We start from the raw sequence: 21646 nt of genomic DNA, 5'->3' as shown, positions 1-21646 counted from the left end.
CCCCGCCTAGCAGGGAGCCCGATGCGGGACTCGATCCCAGGACCCCAGGATCATGACCTGAGCCGAAGGCAGACGCTTAACCATCTGAGCCACCCAGGTGCCCCTAAACGTTAATGAAATTTAAAACTCAGTGCCAGTGAAATGAAATTTGGTTTTCTGACCTTTTGTGACACTTAAGGTTAGAAACTAATACAAAGATGTAAAAAAAAGAAACCAAATATTTTCAACAAAGTAATTTATTTTTTCCTGAGAGACTAAATTCAGTACAGTATTTGTTTTCAAAACATCCAACATGTCTTATGTCAAACTTAACCACTTTCTATGCAGTGAGTGTGGTGGGGTGATCTATTTTATTTGACTACCCTCAATGTAATTCATTCGGGTAGTTCTAAAGCGTATCAGTGATCAAAATGTTTCTCCCTACAGTTACTCCTGCATTCTCAATCAGTTTCTTCCGCACATCATCTAAAGAAAATTTATGTGGTGTGATTACACTCTTTAATACCAAGATTTCTAAAACTAGGAAAAACACCAACATTTAAAACATCAGTGTTTCTAGTCAAGGATAGTTCAATTAAATTTCATCAATACATTATATTATAGTTTAACTCATGGAGAAATGTTAAAACCCAAGATCTTCTGAGTCACATAATACCAACATTTCATATTAATGAATAAATTACTCGGGTTTCATACAAAGATATTAAGTGATGAGAAACAGAAAAAGCCAAGCTTTCAAAAGCTTTTAAAAAAAATACAGAAGCAAACTAATGAACACAACTACACAAAATATACACTAACCAATTGCAAACTAAACTAAAGATTAACCTTAAAAAAATACATTTTAGAACTTCGTGATACCCTCATAAAATGCAGCAAACTAAGGGTATTAAAACAATAGTCATTATTTTAGTTACTGTGCATCAACTCTAAAAGATCCAGATAAAGGAAATTTGTTTTTGATTCAGTTTAAATACTTTAAAATTGGAAATATGTAATAATTGATAGTATAATTAAATTTTAAAGAATATACACAAATGATTTGAACAGGTTTTATATTCAGTAACTTGCATGGTTTTTACACTGGCACTTTTATCACTAATTTAGGAGAATCAGATGCATTTCCCTCCATATACTTAGGCACTAAGATTTCAAATTTATAAATATGGTAGTATTTTAAATATTAAATTTTTACATGAATATTGGGTTCATCCTTGTTTTCCTTTGTTTCCTAGGTATTATCCAGTTTTGTAAGGAAAACACTTTTATATCACAATCAAAACTTGTCTTGGTTACTAGACTGTAGCCATAATTGGGTTACAGTCACTTAGATGCATTATTTGGAATTATACTTACTAAGGCAGACCTAAATGAAACTTATCTTCTAGAACAATTTCACATTCGCATTTACCTGCACTGCAGAATGGGCTTAAGCAATATTTTAGCTGTTAGGAAATATTTAATTTACTTAAACTTGTTATTTTTGGCTACTCGGAACTCCTAGAGTAGTCAACTTTCCCTTTGAGTTCACTTTAAACTATATCTGATTCATTCCAAATAGAAGATTTTTAAATAGAAGTTAGACTTCATTAAGGTATTAACTTTAAATCTGAAAGAAAATTAATGTATTGAAATTTTCAAGTGTGACAAGTTCATTAAAATTTTTTAGCATGTCTTGATACATTTACTTATCAGCTTTTTATTCTTCTTTCTGCTGGCATTTCCTTAATGTTTGTTTGCTTCACCTCTCTGGTTCATTGGATTGCTACTATTTATGTTTTCATGGACTTTATCCTCATAGTTTACTATATCTTGTAAAGCCTTTTCCACATCTGTTTGGCCAGCTGTACTGGCTGTTTTTGGCAAGGTCATCTGCAGTGCACACCACAGGGTAGTGCGTGCTTTCCGAGTAGCCACACACATCTCTTTAATTGCTGAAGCAAGGGCAAAAACATCTGTAAAAAAACCATTCAGGGTCAGTTCATATTAGATACCTTTTATATATTCCTTAACTCTTAAAAAAGCCCAATGTTGTACTATTAAATTATCAAACATTATTTTTATAAAAGAAGGATGGCTATTGACCGAGTGGGTTAAAGTATTTGACTTAATATTTAAAATTGTTGATACTGTATTTCTGACTTACAGTACAATGACTATGCTTTGGGTAGAATACAGACTTTGACAGAGTTATAATTAAATGGGTAAAATTAACAAAACTGATCAAAGTACTTTTAGAGTAAATTATTTGGGCATCATTTACCAATTTATTCTTTAGCTAAATGTAAATTTTAGAAATCCAACCTTTTAACTTCAGAATCTGATTTTAACAACATTCAAAGGATCTCACTGCCTTATCAAAAGAATATGCATTACCGCTTATACCTCTGTCATCTTGGCATCTAGGAACTCCTTGCCTTTGCCGATTTGAAGCATTAACAATTTCATCCTTTCTACGTGACTGTACAATGTGAATGGACTCCAGGTGTCTATCAAGAGCAGTAGAGATACTGGCATGAAGGGGAGAGCTTCGAAGACGTTCCATTTTGCCTAGTAGAGTCTCAACCTGAGGGAAACATTTTAAATTTTGATAAGGCATGTAACCATACTGCCCTGTCTTTTAGTTAAGAACAAATCTTCAATGAAGCAGAATAGAGATGAGGGCAATAATATTCATCTAATAAATAACTGAATGCCTACTGTGTCCTGATACCATGCTGGGGAAAACAAAGATATAAAGCCAGTCTTTTGTACCTCCTTGTTTCAGTCAGTAATCAGTTACTGGGAATAAGCAACTGTTAAAAAAATTGAACATTCAAACATTTCCATGTCACTGACAATAAGTGCAAATTTAAGATCTAAGATTGTTTTTGGCAAATAAGAGAACAGCCTGCAAATAGAACATTTTTAGAAGGTACTGTAATCTAAAGGGAAAAAAAAATTGAGCTAAAAGGGAGAAGTCCTAGATTGATTAATCCTGACCTTGGCAAGTCCTTTCTGGGCTTCCAGTATTCTCCTTTTGGAAATCAGAAATATTCAGATCATACTGACTAGTGGTAGTTTTAAGGAATCCCTAATCCAGTGTATCAGTAAGGGGAGTATATTTTCTAGTTGTATATACCTAACTTGTCTCAAATTCTAAACTTGAAAGGTATATAAGGAAAGAGAACTTTTTCAATAATTAGGATTTGAACATGAAGTAAATACAGTAATTGCCTTTGGGAGCTAAATGTTTTAAAATTCACAAATTAGGGGCGCCTGGGTGGCTCAGTCGTTAGGGGTCTGCCTTTGGCTCAGGTCATGATCCTAGGGTCGTGGGATCGAGCCTCACATCGGGCTCCCTACTCCGCGGGAGGCCTGCTTCTCCCTCTCCCACTTCCCCTGCTTGTGTTCCTGCTCTCGCTGTCAAATAAATAAGTAAAAAATCTTTAAAAAAATAATAAAATTCACAAATTAAAAATCACAAAATTCACATAAGAACTTGGTGTTCAGTGATTGGAGAGAGTAAGAAAATATCTCTCAATTAAGAAGCTAATGGCAAGACGAACCATGAGAGACGATGGACTCTGAAAAACAAACTGAGGGTTCTAGAGGGGAGGGGGGTGGGAAGATGGGTTAGCCTGGTGATGGGTATTAAGGAGGGCACGTTCTGCATGGAGCACTGGGTGTTATGCACAAACAATGAATCATGGAACACTACATCTAAAACGAATGATGTAATGTATGGGGATTAACATAATAAAAAAATTAAAAAAAAAAAAAAAGCTAATGGCAACTGAATGAATGCCTCTAACCTCACACTCATATCAAGTTTCTTTGGAGTCCACTTCAGGTCCATGGAGAAAACACAAGTATATAGGTATTAAATGTAAACTAATTATATATTTTTAAAATACAAATCATTTTGAATAAACGGTAAGTATAAAGAAAGAAATGTGCACAGGTGATTTTTAATAAACTTTTAAAAGTTTTTTTTTCAGAATTGTATAAAACCAGAAAACTAGAAAGTAGTACATGTAAAAATATTTTTGCCCTTTGTGATCATCGGTCTAATGTTGCTAAGTACAGATAAAACAAATTTTTACAACAGCTATAAACATAACCTAAAATAATGTGAAGCATAAGCAAAGCTGGAAAAAGTTTATTAAGTTTGCAGTCCTTTGATATATTGCCTAGACATGTACTGAAGAAAAGGAATTTTAACTTGGAAGAGTCTTGGGCGCCTGGGTGGCTCAGTTGGTTAAGCGACTGCCTTCCGCTCAGGTCATGATCCTGGAGTCCCTGGATCAAGTCCCGCATCAGGCTCCCTGCTCAGCAGGGAGTCTGCTTCTCCCTCTGGCCTTCCTCCCTCTCATGCTCTCTGTCTCTCATTCTCTCTCTCTCAAATAAGTAAATAAAATTAAAAAAAAAAAAAAAACTTGGAAGAGTCTTAAGAGATAATAATGAAATACTGAAGTTGTTTTTTTTTCTTTTCTTTTTTGGAAGTTTTTATTAACATAACATTTGGCTGTAACCCATGTTGGTATCTGCTATACCACTGATAAATCCATTGTACAAATTTATAAATTTGATATAGAATTTTTTTTTAAAGATTTTATTTATTTATTTGAGAGAGAGAGAATGAGAGACAGAGAGTATGAGAGGGAAGGGGATCAGAGGGAGAAGCAGACCCCCTGCTGAGCAGGGAGCCCGATGCGGGACTCGATCCAGGGACTCCAGGATCATGACCTGAGCTGAAAGCAGTCGCTTAACCAACTGAGCCACCCAGGTGCCCTTGATATAGAATTTCAACTGACCAACTGAAAGCTAGGTAAAATCAATCTTTTTCCACTGAAGTAGTTCATATCTATATTTTAAAGACAGCAAGGTACAAGAAACTGATGTTCAATAAAATACACTCCACTATGTTGATTTTTCTAATTCCTAAAATGGCTTTTATTCAATCACAGAAACAAGCTGTCTTTACTGCATGCTTTTTCCCAGGAATATTTTTTTTTTCAGTTTATTTATTTTTTTAAGTAATCTCTACGCTCAACATGGGGCTCAAACCCACAACTCTGAGATCAAGAGTCAAACGCTCCTCTGACTGAGCCAGCCAGGCGCCCCTCCCAAGAATCTTGTATCGTATTTTATTTGGAAAACAGCATAAGTTTTTAAGAGAGAAAGGTCAAAAAAGAGAAATTTGGGGGCGCCTGGGTGGCTCAGTTGGTTAAGCGACTGCCTTCGGCTCAGGTCATGATCCTGGAGTCCCTGGATCGAGTCCCGTATCGGGCTCCCTGCTCGGCGGGGAGTCTGCTTCTCCCTCTGACCCTCCCCCCTCCTCTCATGTGCTCTCTCTCATTCTCTCTCTCTCAAATAAATAAAATCTTAAAAAAAAAAAAGAAATTTTACCCTGCTCTATTAAATTCTAGAAAATTCTGAAATTACAAAGGAAATAACAGGAATAATCATTTGTTTAATTACAAAGTGACCTAACATCAGGATTCTTTATATTTGAAGTGATATACTAATTTTCTAAAACAAGAGTATTTTACAAAATTATGCATACCTATATTCTTCAGTATTTAATACCTTGCTGGATATATTTAATGTTTGTTGAATAACTCAAGAGTACAGGGTTAAGAAAATGAAATACAGTAATTACCTGTTGATTTACCATTTTGTATAATGCAAACACAGCTTGCTCATCAAGCTAGAAAACAAATGTTTGTGTCTAAGAAATGGGACTTTCTTTATAAATAATATTCAAAATTATTTTTGCTTTAAAATTCTTTCTATTGAGGATTAGCTCTTCGTTAACTTGGGTTTCTTAAAGAGGAACCATTTAAGTTACTAAACCTACTTTTTAAATCATTAAGGGAGTGCTATTTCCCCTTCCCTAATTATTAATCATAGTTCTAGGACCAAACATGGAAAAGAATATATTTCAGAGAGTTATGCATAAATGTGATTTAAAAATCCTTCAGAACTCTGACTTGTTTTAAAATTTTATCAAACAATTAAAAAATCCATTATTGGGTGTTTTTACAGCTTACTCTGGCTTGTTCCCGAAGTTCATCCACAATTAAGCGATCAACTCGAGATGGGTTGGAGGTCAGCCTTGGAATTGGGGTGTTGTTAGTACTGGATACTTTTTTTCCTGGGTAATTCTTGGCCAGGGCCAATTCAGTCTGTAAAAAATTATGTAACTTTTAGATGCTGAACTTTCTAAATATGATTCAATACTGAATAACATTTCTCCTAGGCCTAAGAAATAAATTGAAAATCACAACTTTAAAATTGTTTCAGTTTCAAAAAGCAACAAATACAAACCACAATACCACCATATTTTTCTATCATATTTAATGCATATAAAATACCCAAAGGCTCCAACAGCTTAATATTTAATTAAAAGAACTTTAAAAAAAAAAAAGTATTTTGGGACGCCTGGGTGGCCCGGTCAGTTAAGCGTCTGCCCTCAGCTCAGGTCGTGATCTCGGGGTCCTGGGATCGAGTCCCTCATCGGGCTTCCTGCTCAGTGCGGAGTCTGCTTCTCCCTCTGCCTGCTGTTCCCCCTGCTTGTACACTCTCTCTCTCTCTCAAGTAAATAAAATCTTTTTAAAAATTTAAAAAAGGATTTTATTATTTTTTAAAGATTTTATTCACTTATTTGAGAGAGTTAGTGAGAGAGAGATAGAGTGCATGAGATGGGGTAAGGTCAGAGAGAGAGGCAGACTTCCCACTAAGAAGGGAGCCCGATGCAGGACTCGATCCTGAGACTCCAGGATCATCACCCAGGCCGAAGGCAGCCGCTTAACCAACTGAGCCCCCCAGGTGCCCCAAAAAGGATTTTATTTTTAAGTAGTCTCTACACCCAACTTGAGGCTCAAACTCATAACCCTGAGATCAAGAGTCACATACTCTTCCAACTGAGCCAGGCAGGCACCCCAAAAGAAGTAAACTTTTAACCCATTAAGGAAAAAGTCTTCATAGGCGAAATAAACTTTACATAAATAATGATTTTTTTTAAGCTTGAAGCTTAAGTCATCTAATTAACTCCTTATAGTCAAATACTTAACAAATACTGTACATTATAGAATTCAGCTTAGAAATAACACTCAAACTACTCTAACAAACAAAATGAGGAGAGGCAGAGGGAACATCCTAAGTTACTCCTAAATGATTAGCTTTGTGTTACCTTTTTTCTCTCCTTTTCTAATGCTCTCCATTGTTCATAGCACTCTTCTAGTCGAATATGAAGTTCACTGGCTGGTCCACTACGGGTTTTAATTGGTCTTTGAAATCCAAAAGTTGGCACGAAACCAGAAAAGGAATTATCACCATACATCATATCATTAAAATAAGGGTATAAATGGCTTAAGTCATCATAAGAAAACAAATCATAAGAATCCAACAGTGGAACAACTGAATGGCCAAATGGGTGAGTGGATCTTAGGGGAAACCCATTTGAACCAAGTGGTTGAAAACTCTGATTATGCCTTAAATCTCCCATCATATAATTATTAGAAAAGCATGACGCCTGTGCGCGATTCACACGGCTATTAATACTGTTGTCTCCACTTCCCTGTCTGTGGCTATTAAAATGACCCTGTGACTCCAACAGATCTTGATACGTATTTTGAGATAGGCCATCTAAGTGCTTTGGACCTTCCTCAGGATCATAATGTCCACTCTGAGGCTTAGCTTGAAAATTATGTTTGTTTATATTTTCAATGATCCCATACTGCTGAGCTGAATAGTTATCACAAAATCCATTTGGTTGCTTTATTTTTTTATCAGTAACTGATTCAAAGAGATTTTCTTCTCCAGTCTTTGTCAGTCCTTCCATGTGATTGACAGATTGAATTCTTTCTGCACCATTGTAACTGAAATCAAAACTAGAAAATGCTGAAGGGTTTTCTTGGCAATACTTCTGAAATAAACTGCTATTTGGGGTTAAATTTGTGGATGACAGTTGGGGGAAATCTGAAGAATGGCTAGAACCTTTTGAAGCTACACTTAAGTGACTATTTAATTTCATCAAGTTACCTTGATTCCGATAAGGAATAGGAGTGTTATTTTTTGTTTGGACATTCATCCAAGTTGGTCTGTTTAAGTTGATACCTCCTGAAGATGTTGCTGAGTTTGATAATAAATTGACAGATTTAAAATACTCAGAATTTGGGGGCTCAGGTTTAGTAAACTGTTGTTTTTCTGTGACATTAGCAAAATCATTATTAGGTGGACAAGCTGTGTGAGGTTTCAGTCCAAATTCTGATTTTAAGCCAAAATCAGCAGTGAATGCTGCTTCCTTTGCAAACTGCTTTTCTGTCAGATGTGGTGTGGTTTTTGGAAATGTGAAATTCTGCTGGTCAGGTATTGTCTCCTCCATTTTTTTCTGATTTGCTGGTTTAACCTGAAATAACTTTGTGTAGGTGTCTGCTTCTACAGTTGGTGTTTCAGGTGTGCCATTGGCTAATTTTTTACTATCCTGGACACTAAAATTTGAACACTTATTAAGCTTAGCCTTATTAGGATGAACATACTCTGGGTATCTACAATAATCTGCATTTTCATTGTATCTATTAAATTGAGAAAGAAACATCTCTGCCCTTTTCTGCTGTAATGGTGCTTCAAGACCTTTAGGACATATTTTCTCTCTTCCATAAAGGTAAGTATCAACTCCTGATTCTTTCATGATGTCAGACAGACCAGTTTGTGATGTAAAACAGTTTTTGATAAATGGATAATCTTGGAATGTTGTCTTAGCTGTATCATTTGTCTGGATATTGTAACAGTTAGAATGATCACTTCGTGAGGGGTACATCCATTGTTCTTCAAGGTCTAAACCAGTAAATCCATGATAAAGTTCATCTATTTTTTGTTGTGGTGTTAGATTACTATTATGCAGGTATTGCTTTTCCACTGCTGACACAGATTCACCACTATAAAAAGCTTGCTGAGAGATGGCTGTATCTATTGGCCTTTTGGTTTCTGTTAAGAGGTCATGGTGATCTGCAAATCTGCTTGTGTTCATTGGCCAAACTGACTTTAAATTGGAGGAGCAGGTCCTAGAACAAGTAAATATATTTAATTACAACTTAGCTTTTAAATGACTTTATTTCCTTAGTGGAGAAGGTAGGACAGGTTTTCAAAACATTTATATCACCTCACTGCCCCATCATCTATCTAATCCTTTCTAATTTTGACTTATAAACAACTATTACATCCAAATAATTTTCTATCACTTGAAATGTGTCACATGCTACATAAATATTCATTTTAATCTTAATATGTCTACAGTATACTTTCCCAAGAGGCATTAACTAAGGCCTGAGGCTGGTGACTGCATGATCTTGCATCAATTATTTATCTATAATAAGCAGAAAACAAAGTAAGTTTTTCCTTTAATTAGGTTATTATATAATACAAAAATGTTGTTGACTGCAATTTTTTAAATGAAAAAGATGTACTTTGCTGAAACTATTACTGAAATTAAAATATTTTAATTGGTTACATGTGTGCTGCATATTTCCCTATCTATGAAATAGGGCATTTGGGTAATATGGCTTCCACACCCCCCAAAACAATCAAAGTGTATTTTAAAAATTTTTACCATATGAATAAAGTCCATACATATTTCTGCATAGCAGTAATGATAGTTTTATTCTTTGGGATATATCTATAAAAGCTCTTTGGAATTTATACTCTTTAAGCCAAACTTTAGCTCATAAACTCGAGGGAAATAGCTCTGAATTATGCAAGAATAATTTTCCAAATGAAAGTTCTTAACAGTAAATTAAATTTCAGTATGAAACTTCCATTGTATGGTAAGTACCTCATCAAAATCAAGGCTGTTAGATACAAACGTGAATTAAGATGTCTATTATCAGATGATCCTTCATTAAGTAAAAATATAGTAATCTAGTATATGTGAATTTAAAAGCTTACTATATACCATATGGCTTATGTAATATACTAACCCCTCAGCAAAATATGGCTGTGACTTATCTTGTTCTTCCAAAATATTAGACACAAGTCCATATAAGTCTGTTTCACTGCCATAGTCATTTCTTTCCGTTTGAATCCTAAAAGTAAATGAATATCACATGTAAATTCTTTTCCTCATGCTGAAATACAATATATTGATTTCTATTTCCAGACTTATACCATTATTTTTCTATAAAATATTTGGATTGGATTTGTATCATCATTTCAAATAAAGAGGGAACAGGAACTCAAGAATATTTTCCACGTTAAGCATAGTGCCTATGCTATGTAAGTGTTTCTCCTTCATTTCAAATCCTATGTCTAGTTCACAGTGTACGCTTAACTCTTATTTCTCCAAAACACATGCTATTCATTTTAGGTTCCAAGATATAAATCTCTAACCTATGATGTTTTAGACAGACTTGGCACTATGGCTGCTTCTAAAAGCATATCTGGTCCCATTATACATTATTCCATCAACACTTGCTCAGTTTCTTCATTTGTGATTTGAAAACCCTATGAATCTGCTGCTCTATTTTTGTGACTCTAGACCAAACGTTGGGTTTAAAAAGTGAAATGAAATATGGTCATCCTAGATACCACACCAATATTGCAGTTGTCCCTTAAATGTAACCGATTTATGGGCTATCCCAAATCCTTACTAAAGTAACCAGAGCTCCATGTACCTGAAATCGTGTCTTGTGACTACCACTGTCTAAATAATACAAAATGTAAAAACCACAAGGAGACTGAAATTAGTGCCTTTTACCTCCTATGTATTTAAAGTAATTTGTTCCTAGAAGTAATATGTTGCTTTAGGTTGTAACCTCTTGTTTTCTCATATTTTATTTTTAACATTTCACGTGTTAGGACATTTTAGAAATAAAAATACCTTATATTTGCATAACACTCAAACATTTCATTGATCTTCATAACATAGGATGGGCAGGTATTAGTAATCATTAAGCTACCGAAGAATGAGCATTTGAGATTTTAAGAAACTTGTATTTTGCCAGTGTATATGATTTGCCAAACTGTACACTTGCTGAACAAGTGGTCTGCCTACAAATCTAATGCTTTTTCCACTATGTTGTGTTATTTCAAAAAGATTCAATGTAAAGTTTTTTTGAATAATAATATATTAGTACATATCTAAAAAAACTCAATGTAATATATACTAAACTATTAATAGTTGTTATTAGGAAGTGTTAAAAGTTAAGGTGAACTTCTGCTTTCTTTTGTATATTTCTGTAAAGTCTGAATTTTTTCAATGAACATAGATCAACTTAAAAAATATTTTTGTAGAATTATATATTAGTCTTTCTAATAAAATCACTATTTCATAGAACTTACCAATTTTCAAATTATTAACATTTAAAAAAAAAATTTAAGTAATTTCTAGGGGCGCCTGGGTGACGCAGTGGTTTAGGAGACCAACTCTTGGTTTTAGCTCAGGTCGTGATCTCAGGGTGGTGAGATCGAGCCCCATGCTGGGGCGTGGAACCTGCTTAAGATTCTCTCCCTCTCCCTCTGCCCCTCCCACTTGTGCTCCTGCTCTAAAAATAAATAAATCAATCAATCTTTTTAAAAAAAGTAATCTCTACACCCAACATGAGGCTTGAACTCACAACACTGAGATCAAGAGTCACATGCTCTACCAATTGAGTCACTAAAAAGTTTTATTAATTAAAAAATATTAAAATTGGGGAGCCTGGCTGGCTCAGTCGATGAAACATGTGGCTCTTGATCTCAGGGTCCTAAGTTCGAGCCCCACACTGGGCACATAATTTCTTTTTTTTCTTTTTTTTTTTAAAGATTTTATTTATTCATGAGAGACAGAGAGAGAGGCAGAGGGAGAAGCAGGCTCCCAAGGAGCAGAGAGCCCGATGCGGAACTCGATCCCAGGACCCTGGGATCATGACCTGAGCTGAAGGCAGACGCTTAACCATCTGAGCCACCCAGGCGCCCTGGGCACATAATTTCTTAAAAAAAAAAAAAAGAATAAACATATAAGACTTTTTAAATAATTATTTTCCACTTAAACTAAAGATGTATCAACCTCTATCAACTGCTCCCTTATATACAATTAAAATAAAGGTAGATGCCATTCCCTTAGGCTTCTCTTTGCAACAGGCTCCCATAATATCCTATACTTTTTCTTTTAAACCTCACTATACTTGTGCCCAGCAAGTCATCATCATCATCATTACTGTAAGATCTACAAAGGTAGGGATAATATTTGCCATGTTAATTCTAGTATCCCCAAGAGGAGAGATCTGGCATAGAGTAGGCCTTTATTATTAATGGAATCAAAAAATAACTAAAAGTATCTTATATTCGATAAAATTCCATTTGTTGTATACTTGTGAAGGAAATAATCACTGAAAATTTAGAACTGGATGAAAAAAATAGATAAAAAATTATAACTCATTTATATAAGCTATCCTTAGAGGAATTTAAGATCTACTCACTAAGTGTTGCCTCTAATGAATTAAAAAAAAGAGTAATGAGCTAAAAATTATATACACATAACTGCCCAGTTTAGGGTTTCTAAAAGTTTAATAAACATAAAATTGTAATGTCATGACATTAAAGTGCTGATATAGGGAACAAAGAGCTAATACAACTGGGTTCCTATGTAATCAAACTTAAAAAAAACTTCATTTAACCTGAAAAATCTGATTTATTAATTTACCTGTTCTTTACATTGATCTGAGAATTAGAAGGCTGTTTAATATCATCTCCATAAGTAGACCATGGTGCATAGAAAAGTGAAGAATCTACAGAACTTGAATATTCTGCTGATGAAGAAAGTGGAGTATAGGTCTGCCGTAGGTCAACACTGTCTTCACTCTGAAATTTTAAAGACATGTTTGCATATCAGACACATCAAAATTACATTTATTACAGAATATTAGTGAAATAATAAGAAATTAGAGGAAATAACACATGTGTAAGAGCTGGAAGACTTAAAATCTAGACTTAGCCACTTAAGCTTGTTTTCTACTAGGGGTTGGTGAATTTTTTCTGTAAAGGGACAGATAATAAATATTTTAGGGTTTTCTAGCTGTTATGGTCTCTGTTGAAACTCCTCAGCTCTGCTATTCTAGCACCAAAGCAAACTACAGACAATATGTAAAGGGCATAGCTGTGTTCCAATAAGATTTTGTTTATACAATCAGGCACTCAGCAGATCTGATCTGTACTTGTTGCTTATCCCTGGTATGAAACACCTACAGTTACTGCACTTCTAACTTCTAGTGTGGACACTAGCAGTGTTATTTTCAAGAAATTATTTGTAAAATTCTAATGCCCCCAATCTGTGAAAAAAGTGAATGTCATTTATTTATATAGAATTTTCAAATAACATATTCATTCAACCTGTGACATGAATACTCTATTTTAAAAAGAGGGAAACTGAGGCTACAGGTTACTGAGCGGATAGGTGACACAACTAAACCCAAACTCAAGGCCTTACTCCTACCGTAGGACCTTTTATTTATTTATTTTTTTTCTGTAGGACCTTTTAAATAATATCTTCAATTTTCAGCCTAGTTTCTATTGCCAAGAGATATTATAAAGATGATGATACATAAAATTTTATGATCTCTTTAGAAATTTAAAGGCTATTACTACAATTAGAAGAAAAATACAAGCTCATTTTTCTTTTTTTGTGAATACTTCTATAATGAACTTTGAGTAAATAAGGTAAAAAATTTGAATTTTAAGATTTTATTGATTTAAAATACTGCCTCGTGGGGCACCTGGGTGGCTCAGTTGGTTAAGCGTCTGCCTTCGGCTCAGGTCATGATCCCAGGGTCCTAGGATCGAGCCCCGCATCGGGCTCCTTGCTCAGCGGGGAGCCTGCTTCTCCCTCTCCTTCTGCCTGTCGCTCCCCCTGCTGTGCTTTCTCTCCCTCTGTCAAATAAATAAATGGAATCTTTAAAAAAATAAAAATAAAATAAAATACTGCCTCTTTCCAAAAGGGATGTTCAGTGAAAATAATTTTAGATACTTAAAATAGAATGAATTTAACAAATTATATGAAGATTAAACTTAGATGTATTTTATTCTAGAAAATGCTTCTTTAAAGAAGTCTGAAAGTATAGATTCACAATTTTTAACTCTCCAAATGAAACCTGAGATGTAATAACTATAAACATCCAGATATAGTAGAAATGGTATTTTCTTATAAATACAGAGAAAATATAATCCTGACTGAAAATATTTTCCAATTGCTTTTATACTCAATCAAAATTTATATAAAGAGAGAAGACATAGTTAGATCAAAGAATTCTAAATTTTTGTTCATCATAGACATAATTGAAATGTAACTCTTTAAACATAAAAGAGTTTATACTATACCAAAAAATATGAAAATCTCTTCCAATCACCCATTTTTAAGAATCTCAAATATTTTACAACCATTTGTTTAAATTCTGGTTATGACTGCTATTTGAAAACTACACATTATAACTGTCTTGTTTATATACATCATGCTGACTATTCTGAAGCTGCAGAAACGGAGGTACCAAAGTAATTTTGCTAAGTGTGTCACTAAAAAAATACTTTTCCAGAATTTCTTAGTTAGCAATAACTTTTACAAAGGCTTTTATCTTTAGAACCTTTCATCATTTTATTCCTTTTCTGAAGATTTTATCATAGGCTCACCTTAACTCTCTTTTCGGTGTGAAACATCCAAAGTGCTGTAAGTAATTGTTCATCTTTTTAAGATAGTGACTTAAAAGAAGTATTTTCAGATTATGCAATATCAAACAAGATATACAGTATTTGAAACTAACTGTATTTTAGGAGCATTCTTTCAAATTCATTTTACATTTTAAAGTAAGATTTGAGGATTAGAAAAATTAACTCCTTTTGTAAGATTGATTTCAATTTTGTATTCTAGGATAAAAGCAGCAGCTAAAGTAAACATGGTGGATTCAAACATAATTATACTTTAAATATCTGGATCCTTTTCAGTTAAAACATTTATGCGAATTAAATATGCAAATGCTTGGGGATGGCATATTAATCAGTCTAAATAACTGCAAAATGTATCACTTATATCCTTGCTATAGTTAATTGATTGAAATTAAATCCAAGTAAATTTTAGGAGCTGTATAAACATTGTAGAGAACAGTGGAATGCTGGTCTTGGCAGTGAAAAGACCTGTGTTCCACTTGGGCTTTGTCACTTAAAGCATGAATCAAGCTCTCTGAGCCTCAGTTTCTCAGTCTGTACACTAGATGTAATACTATACAAAGTTGTATTATGGATTAGATAAAATTATTTATTTTGGGATATTGTTATAATTAAAAGTATAACAATATCAACACTGATGTTCCGGTTAAATAATCTCAAATGAAAATGACTTACCCTACCCTAAGCCTAATTTAATATGATTAATAAAACTAAATGTTTTAGGTGAGGTGAAAGGCAGCATGTCATCTAAGACACAGTTACGGCCAGAAAGTGAAGGAGTACAGAAAAATTTCACCTTCAAATGATCAAAAGTATGTTTGTGCTGACTTGCTTGCAATAAATGCTTGAAGGAAAAACTATTTTATTGTCTTACTAAGTAAATCGGGATTTTCTTACATTTCTGGCCTCATGTTACACTGAGAACAAAATGATACCAAGAATCAATGGAAAAATCTTCCTCAACTTGTTTTCCAAGCAAAATATGTATTGGGCAGACTCTACTGAAAATGTTACCGGCTGAGAGAAAGAAAAGGAAGAAAGGGAACAAAGAAAAAGAAAGAAAATGTTCCTGGCTTTTTGGTCCTAAACTTGGGAGAAATTTAAACACCTAAGTGAATGGGCTCAGGTAAACGACTTTGATTTCGGAAAAAAAATCCCCTAACAAAGGATGGACCTGCGATTTGTAGCAATCGTAGAAGGAAGTGGAGCCAGTCAGCATCACGCTGTTGAACACATCCGTTAGTCTACTGCTGGGGTCCGCACCGAGGTTCCAGCAGCGATTCGCACCTCCGCGGAACGCCACCTTGGGCTGCACAAGACAGGGGTGGGAAGCGGCAGAGGCATCACGCAGCGCAGAGCCCGGGCTGGAAGGGCGGACGCCTGTCGCACCGCCGCTGTTCGCGCACCTCAACTCGGAATCCGCTCCGAGCCCACCGATCCCGGGGCCCGCGCCTCTGTCCCGGGGATTCCCTCTCTGCCTTCGGGCCCTCTGCCGGCCGGCCCCAAGGCGCCGCCCTCGACGGCCCCGACAGGCCCACCACGCCCGCGGCCACCCTGTCGGGCCTCAGCGCCGCGACCGCCCGACGTGGAGGCGGCGGCGGCAGCCCGGGCGTCGCGGCCACTGCAGCCCCTGCAGCCGCGCCGGTCCGTCCTGTCAGCCCACGCCGAGCCCCCCAAGCCCGGGCCCGCCGGCCGCCGCGCCCCCCGCCCGCCCCCGCCCCGCGGCCCGGGTGCCCCGTCGGGGCTTCTCCCCGGCGACCTGCCCTCTCCCGCCCGGCCGCCGTCTCCTCAGAGAACCGCGTCTGGGGACGCGCCCGCTCCTCTGCGGCTCCTCACCGTCGCCATCCTCCAAGCCCGGCCGCCTCCCAGACCCTGACCGTCCCCACCGGTTACCTCAAGTCCCTCCCTCAGGCCTGGGGGGTGAGGGGCCGGGCAAGTGTCTCCGCCTCTCACCTCCATGAGGCCCCCCAGCCCCTCCTGGACTAGGTACAGCTCCCGGGGTACGGGGGTGAGGGGGGCGTCGAGGCCCGGCTCCCTCAGCCCGCACGCCGCCGCTGCTGCCGCTGCCGCCGCCGCCGCCGCCGCCGCCCCGGGCGCTGCCTGGAGCCGGTCTGTGGGGGGGGGGGGCCGTAGCGGGGAGGGAGGGGCGGGGGGAGAGGCCGTTACATTGCCTACCCCTGGCTCGCGACCCGGCACGCGACCCCGCACCGGCCTGCCACGCCCCACCCCACCCCCTCGTGTGAGGCCCGCCCCTCGCTTCGCACCTCCTCATTGGCCCGCTGCCCAACCAATAGGCAACCGCCTCCAGGTCCTGTTACCCACAGAGACAAGGCCAAGAAGGGGCCGTTAGCTGACCTCGCTCTTCCGTAGCTTCTGAGCCTTTCCCGCTCAAAGTAAACCTGTTCGGGATTGGCCCTGACTGGCAAGCAGCAGCCCGATGGTTGGCTAATAGGGCAGCAGAGGGGCGGGGCGTGGAAGGTGGGGAGGGAGCGCGGGCCTACCGGATAGGAGAAGTGATGGAAGTGGTCGGAAGATATGAGAAGTCGCTCAGCAACTGGCTGTTAATCCTAAACCTAACGCTGCGCACCTTGTGCATTTCGTTTTTGTCCCTTGGTCCCTCCCCTAACTCCCAGAATCCTTTGGAGGGACCAAGAGAATAATAGACGTGCTCATTTACGGAAGGTGAGGAACCCGTCATGGGATTGGGTGTTGTTGGGACTACCCCCCCCACCCCTTCCGAGGGAGAGCCGCGCTCTGTTCTAGGCCCCAGGCCGCAACGAGGGTGAAGGCGTTTTGGTGTTAATGGAACTCTTGAACAAAGTTCACGCTGACCTGCCCCAGACAAGCCATTTACGTGGGCAGTCCCATTTGGAGATAGGATAGTCTCAGAGAAATGCTAAATGTTGTAGGCATTGAAATATTGAAGATGAGAATCATAAACGCTGCAAACGCCTTTAAGGTGTTTATGTTTAAAATCAAAACTTGAGGGCGCTCGCGCCTGGGTGGCTCAGTTGGTTAAGCGACTGCCTTCGGCTCAGGTCATGATCCTGGAGTCCCGGGATCGAGTCCTGCATTGGGCTCCCTGCTCAGCAGGGAGTCTGCTTCTCCCTCTCCCGCTCCCCCCTCTTGTGCTCTCTCTCTCTCTCTCAAATAAATAAATAAAATCTTTAAAAAAAATTAAAAAAATAAAATAAAATCAAAACTTGAGAAGCGCTCAGTAAAGTGGAAGATGTTCTTTTAATTCAAAAGCAAATGGAGATAGTATAGGGGGACAAGTTTTATTGGCCCATACTATCCCTGGAGTGAGTTTGGATGTCTACCCAGCTTTGATCTGAGAAAGCTGACCAGGTGAGGTGGCTGTACCAATTACATTTCTTTCCCTACTTCACCCTTAAAGTTGCTGATGTGGAGCTCATCCTCCCCTTGCAGGAAGGAGTTCTGTACCCCCTTCCCTCCCCCATTGTACCCCAAAGAAGTTTGAAAAAGTATGAATCCTCTTATGTATCTTTTTTGCTGTAATAAGATATACATAAAATTTACCATTTTAGTCATTTTCAAGTGTACAATTCAGTGGGGTTAAGTACATTCATAATGTTGTGCAACCATCACCGCTATCCATTTCCAGATAATTTTCATTATCTCAAACAGAAACTCTGTACTCAATAAACAGTAACTCCCTACTTCCTCTCCCCCATCCACTGATAACCTCAATACTAATTTCTGTCACTAAGATTTTGCCTATTCTAGGTACCTCACATAGGTAGAATCATAAAATATTTGTCCCTTTGTGACTGTCTTATTCATTAGCAATGTCAAGGTTCATCAATATTGTTGCATGTGTCAGAACTTCATTCCTTTTCTTGGCTGAATCATATTCCACTGTACATGTAAACCACATTTTGTCCATCCATTTATCTGTTGATGGACACTTGGGATGTTTTCACTTTTTCACTATTGTGAATAATGTTGCTCTGAACATTAGTATACAAGTATCTGATTTTTTTTTTTTTTCATTCTTTTGGGTATATACCTTAGAGTGGAATGGGTCAAAAGGTAATTCTGTTTAACATTTTGAGGAACACCAAACTGTTCCACAGCATCTGCACCATTTATAGTCCCATCAGCAATGCACCATGGCAATTTCTCCACTTGTTTTCCTTTTTTAAAAAAAATAGTAGCCATTGTAGAGGGTGTTTTGCAGTGTCTCATTGTGCTTTTGATTTGTATTTCCCTATGACTAATGATTTGAAGCATCTCTTCATATGCTTATTGGCCATTTGTATATTTTCTATGGAGAAATATCTATTCAGGTCCTTTGCTCATTTTTTGAGATTGTACTATCTTGTTTAATATTGGTATAGCTTGTTTTGGAAATGAAGGTTATAGGAAAAATTAACACTCCATTGAACTCAAGTGAACACATTGCTAAAGGGAACACTTTGGTTATGGAGCAGGGCAAGTATTTTGTATGTAGGTAGTACTTTCAGCTCTTTTATTTCTTTTTGGGGAGATCTTATTTTGGATGTGTATGGTGGGGGGAGGATTGAGTTCACAATCTTACCCAAAGATATATACAGACCTCAGATTAAAATGAGAAGGAGTTATGGGGCACCTGGGTGGCGAAGTTGGCTGAGTGTCTGACTGTTGGTTTCGGCTCAGGTCGTGATCTCATGTGGTGAGATCAAGTCCCATATAGGGCTCTGCACTCCATGAGTAGTCTGATTGAGATTCTCTCTCCCTCTCCCCTTTCCCAACCCACCCCCCACCCCGGGAGTGCATGTGCACATGCTATCTCTTTCAAATAAATAAATAAATAAAAGGGATGCCTGGGTGGCTCAGTCAGCTGAGCGTCCAACTTTTGGTTTTGGCTCAGGTCACGATCTCAGGGTCTGGGGATTAAGCCCTGCGTCGGGCTCTGTGCTCAGTGCAATGACTGCTTGTTCCTCTTTCTGCTCCCCTCCATGCTTGCTTGCTCTGTCTCTAAAATAAAGAAATAAAATCTTTAAAAAAATGAGAAAGATGGGGCACCTGGGTGGCGCAGTCGTTTGAGAGTTCTGGGATCGAGCCCTATGCCAGGCTCCCTGCTCGGTGGGGAGCCTGCTTCTCCCTCTCCCTCTGCGGCTCCCCTTGCTTGTGCTCTCTCTCTCTCTGTCAAATAAATAAATAAAATCTTTAAAAATAAATAAATAAGTAAAAAATGAGAAGGAGTTAGAAATACATAATTGTTTTATGTATTCTTTGCCTTCATCTGAATTTAAAAGTTTTCTGGGGAAATCATGACCTTCTTTCTCCATTTATTGACTGACTATTCCTATATAGGAGCAAACATAAAAGAGTTTGATGTCATAAGATTGATCACATTTCAGTAACCTTGGTCTATCTCAGAATGATGGTGCCCTCAAGTAAGAAACTCATTTTTTTCCCTTGCTATTTTGGGAGTATTTAAGTGAATCTGAATTTATGATTGGATTTTAAAAATAGTTAAGAATATTCTTTGAGGGGTGCCTGGGTGGCTCAGTTGGTTAAGCGTCTGCTTTCAGCTCAGGACATGATCTCAGAGTCCTGGGATTGAGCCCCGCATTGGGCTCCCTGCTCTGCGGAAAGCCTGCTTCTCCCTCCCCCACTCCCCCTGCTTGTGTTCCCTCTCTCCCTATGTCTCTCTCTGTCAGATAAATAAAATCTTAAAAAAAAAATAAAAAAAGAACATTCTTTGATATAACTAGGAACAACTTAAACCTATTCCATCCTTAAGAATTACTGCAGAATGCACACTTCTCCAAAATATATAAGGTTAGGTTTTTTTGTTTTTGTTTTGCAACTCTGGAAGACAATGTACAATGTGGTACTCTTCAGTTACATTAGTGAAGCCCTTTTTATACTTTTACACATGCTTAAACATTTTGTTTTGTAACAAAAATAATCAGTTTCATTGAAAAAAGTCAGTCTGCCCCCTAGAAATGTTTTGTGATAAAATAAATAGGATTTCATTATTCTCCCAACTAAAACTTCAAGTTCAAATAAAATACGTATTTTCGAAAGTTCAAAGTATATCAGACGCACAATCTCAATGCCGGAGAGAACTCTGAATTAATTCCTCATAGAAAGCAATCATATAATTCCAAGTCAGTATATAATCAAGTCACTGCAGGATTACTGTATATGCTCACATCTATGTTAAATGAATTGCTTTTCCAGTTTCCTATTTGACTAGTGGTCCAACAACTTAAATGGGCTGCAAAACTACCTCAGTTCAAGCCATGCAATTCTTTATAGGCTTCTCTGACTTGAGGGATTCAATTATCTTAATTATACCTACTGAAATTAACTGGACTTCCGTATGTGGTTTCTCAACCCCTAATCGTTGCTGGAAGAGTGGAAATGTATTGAGGAAATTTAACTCAAAATTGGAGCTGGGAAAACATGAAGGGAAGGCTTTCACATCTTACTACCTATTACTCCTCGTGGCTTGCTTCCTCCAGTAGGAGGGAAGATTTTCTCTCAGCCCAGCAATAGCAAGCTGCCCTCACCGGCAGCCAATGAAAGAGGCTGCCACCACTTCAAACTCTCATTTTCCTCCAATGAACTTTTGTTCAAAACATACCTCCCAGCTGGGTGCCTGGGTGGCTCAGTCAGTTAACTGACTTTGGCTCAGGTCATGATCTGGGGTCTCGAGATTGAGCCCTGCGTTGGGCTCTGCACTCAGCGGGGAGGCTGTTCCTCCCTCTCCTTCTGCCCCTCCCCCCTGGCTTGTGTGTGCACTCTCTCTCTCTCTCACTCTCAAATAAATAAATAAAATCTTAAAAAACAAAACAAATCCCTCCAAACTTTCTCCTTACCTCTGTAGAAGGACCTCTCCCACTTTGTTGCCAGGACTTGCCTGTGGTTGGCCATAGTTTGCTTGTCCTGAATTGCAGTTTTTCTGCTCTTCCCCCAAAACACTCTCTTTTCCTGGCTGAATTGCTTACCTTTTTCT

The 21646-nt window shown here is 38.0% G+C and overlaps 1 protein-coding gene across 1 annotated transcript; it reads right to left on the bottom strand.

Annotated features, from left to right (window-relative positions):
* Nucleotides 1–142: 142 nt before the first annotated feature.
* Nucleotides 143–21564, bottom strand: MEIOC (meiosis specific with coiled-coil domain). The gene is made up of 9 exons (XM_035027481.1): nucleotides 21510–21564; nucleotides 16627–16784; nucleotides 15848–15982; nucleotides 12665–12822; nucleotides 9963–10067; nucleotides 7178–9050; nucleotides 6036–6170; nucleotides 2386–2566; nucleotides 143–1955 (listed from the first exon to the last, which is right to left on the bottom strand). The coding sequence occupies exons 1-9, from the start codon at nucleotides 21562–21564 to the stop codon at nucleotides 1726–1728; spliced, it is 3030 nt and encodes a 1009-aa protein (XP_034883372.1). The 3' UTR covers nucleotides 143–1725.
* Between the last annotated feature and the right edge of the window lie 82 nt (nucleotides 21565–21646).

Source organism: Mirounga leonina, unplaced genomic scaffold (assembly GCF_011800145.1).
Source record: "Mirounga leonina isolate KUSES-001 unplaced genomic scaffold, KU_Mleo_1.0 Mir_200, whole genome shotgun sequence".
In the NCBI taxonomy this organism is placed as follows: Eukaryota; Metazoa; Chordata; class Mammalia; order Carnivora; family Phocidae; genus Mirounga; species Mirounga leonina.
The sequence above is the reverse complement of the archived record's forward strand: the minus strand, read 5'-3'. Positions and strand labels throughout refer to the sequence as shown.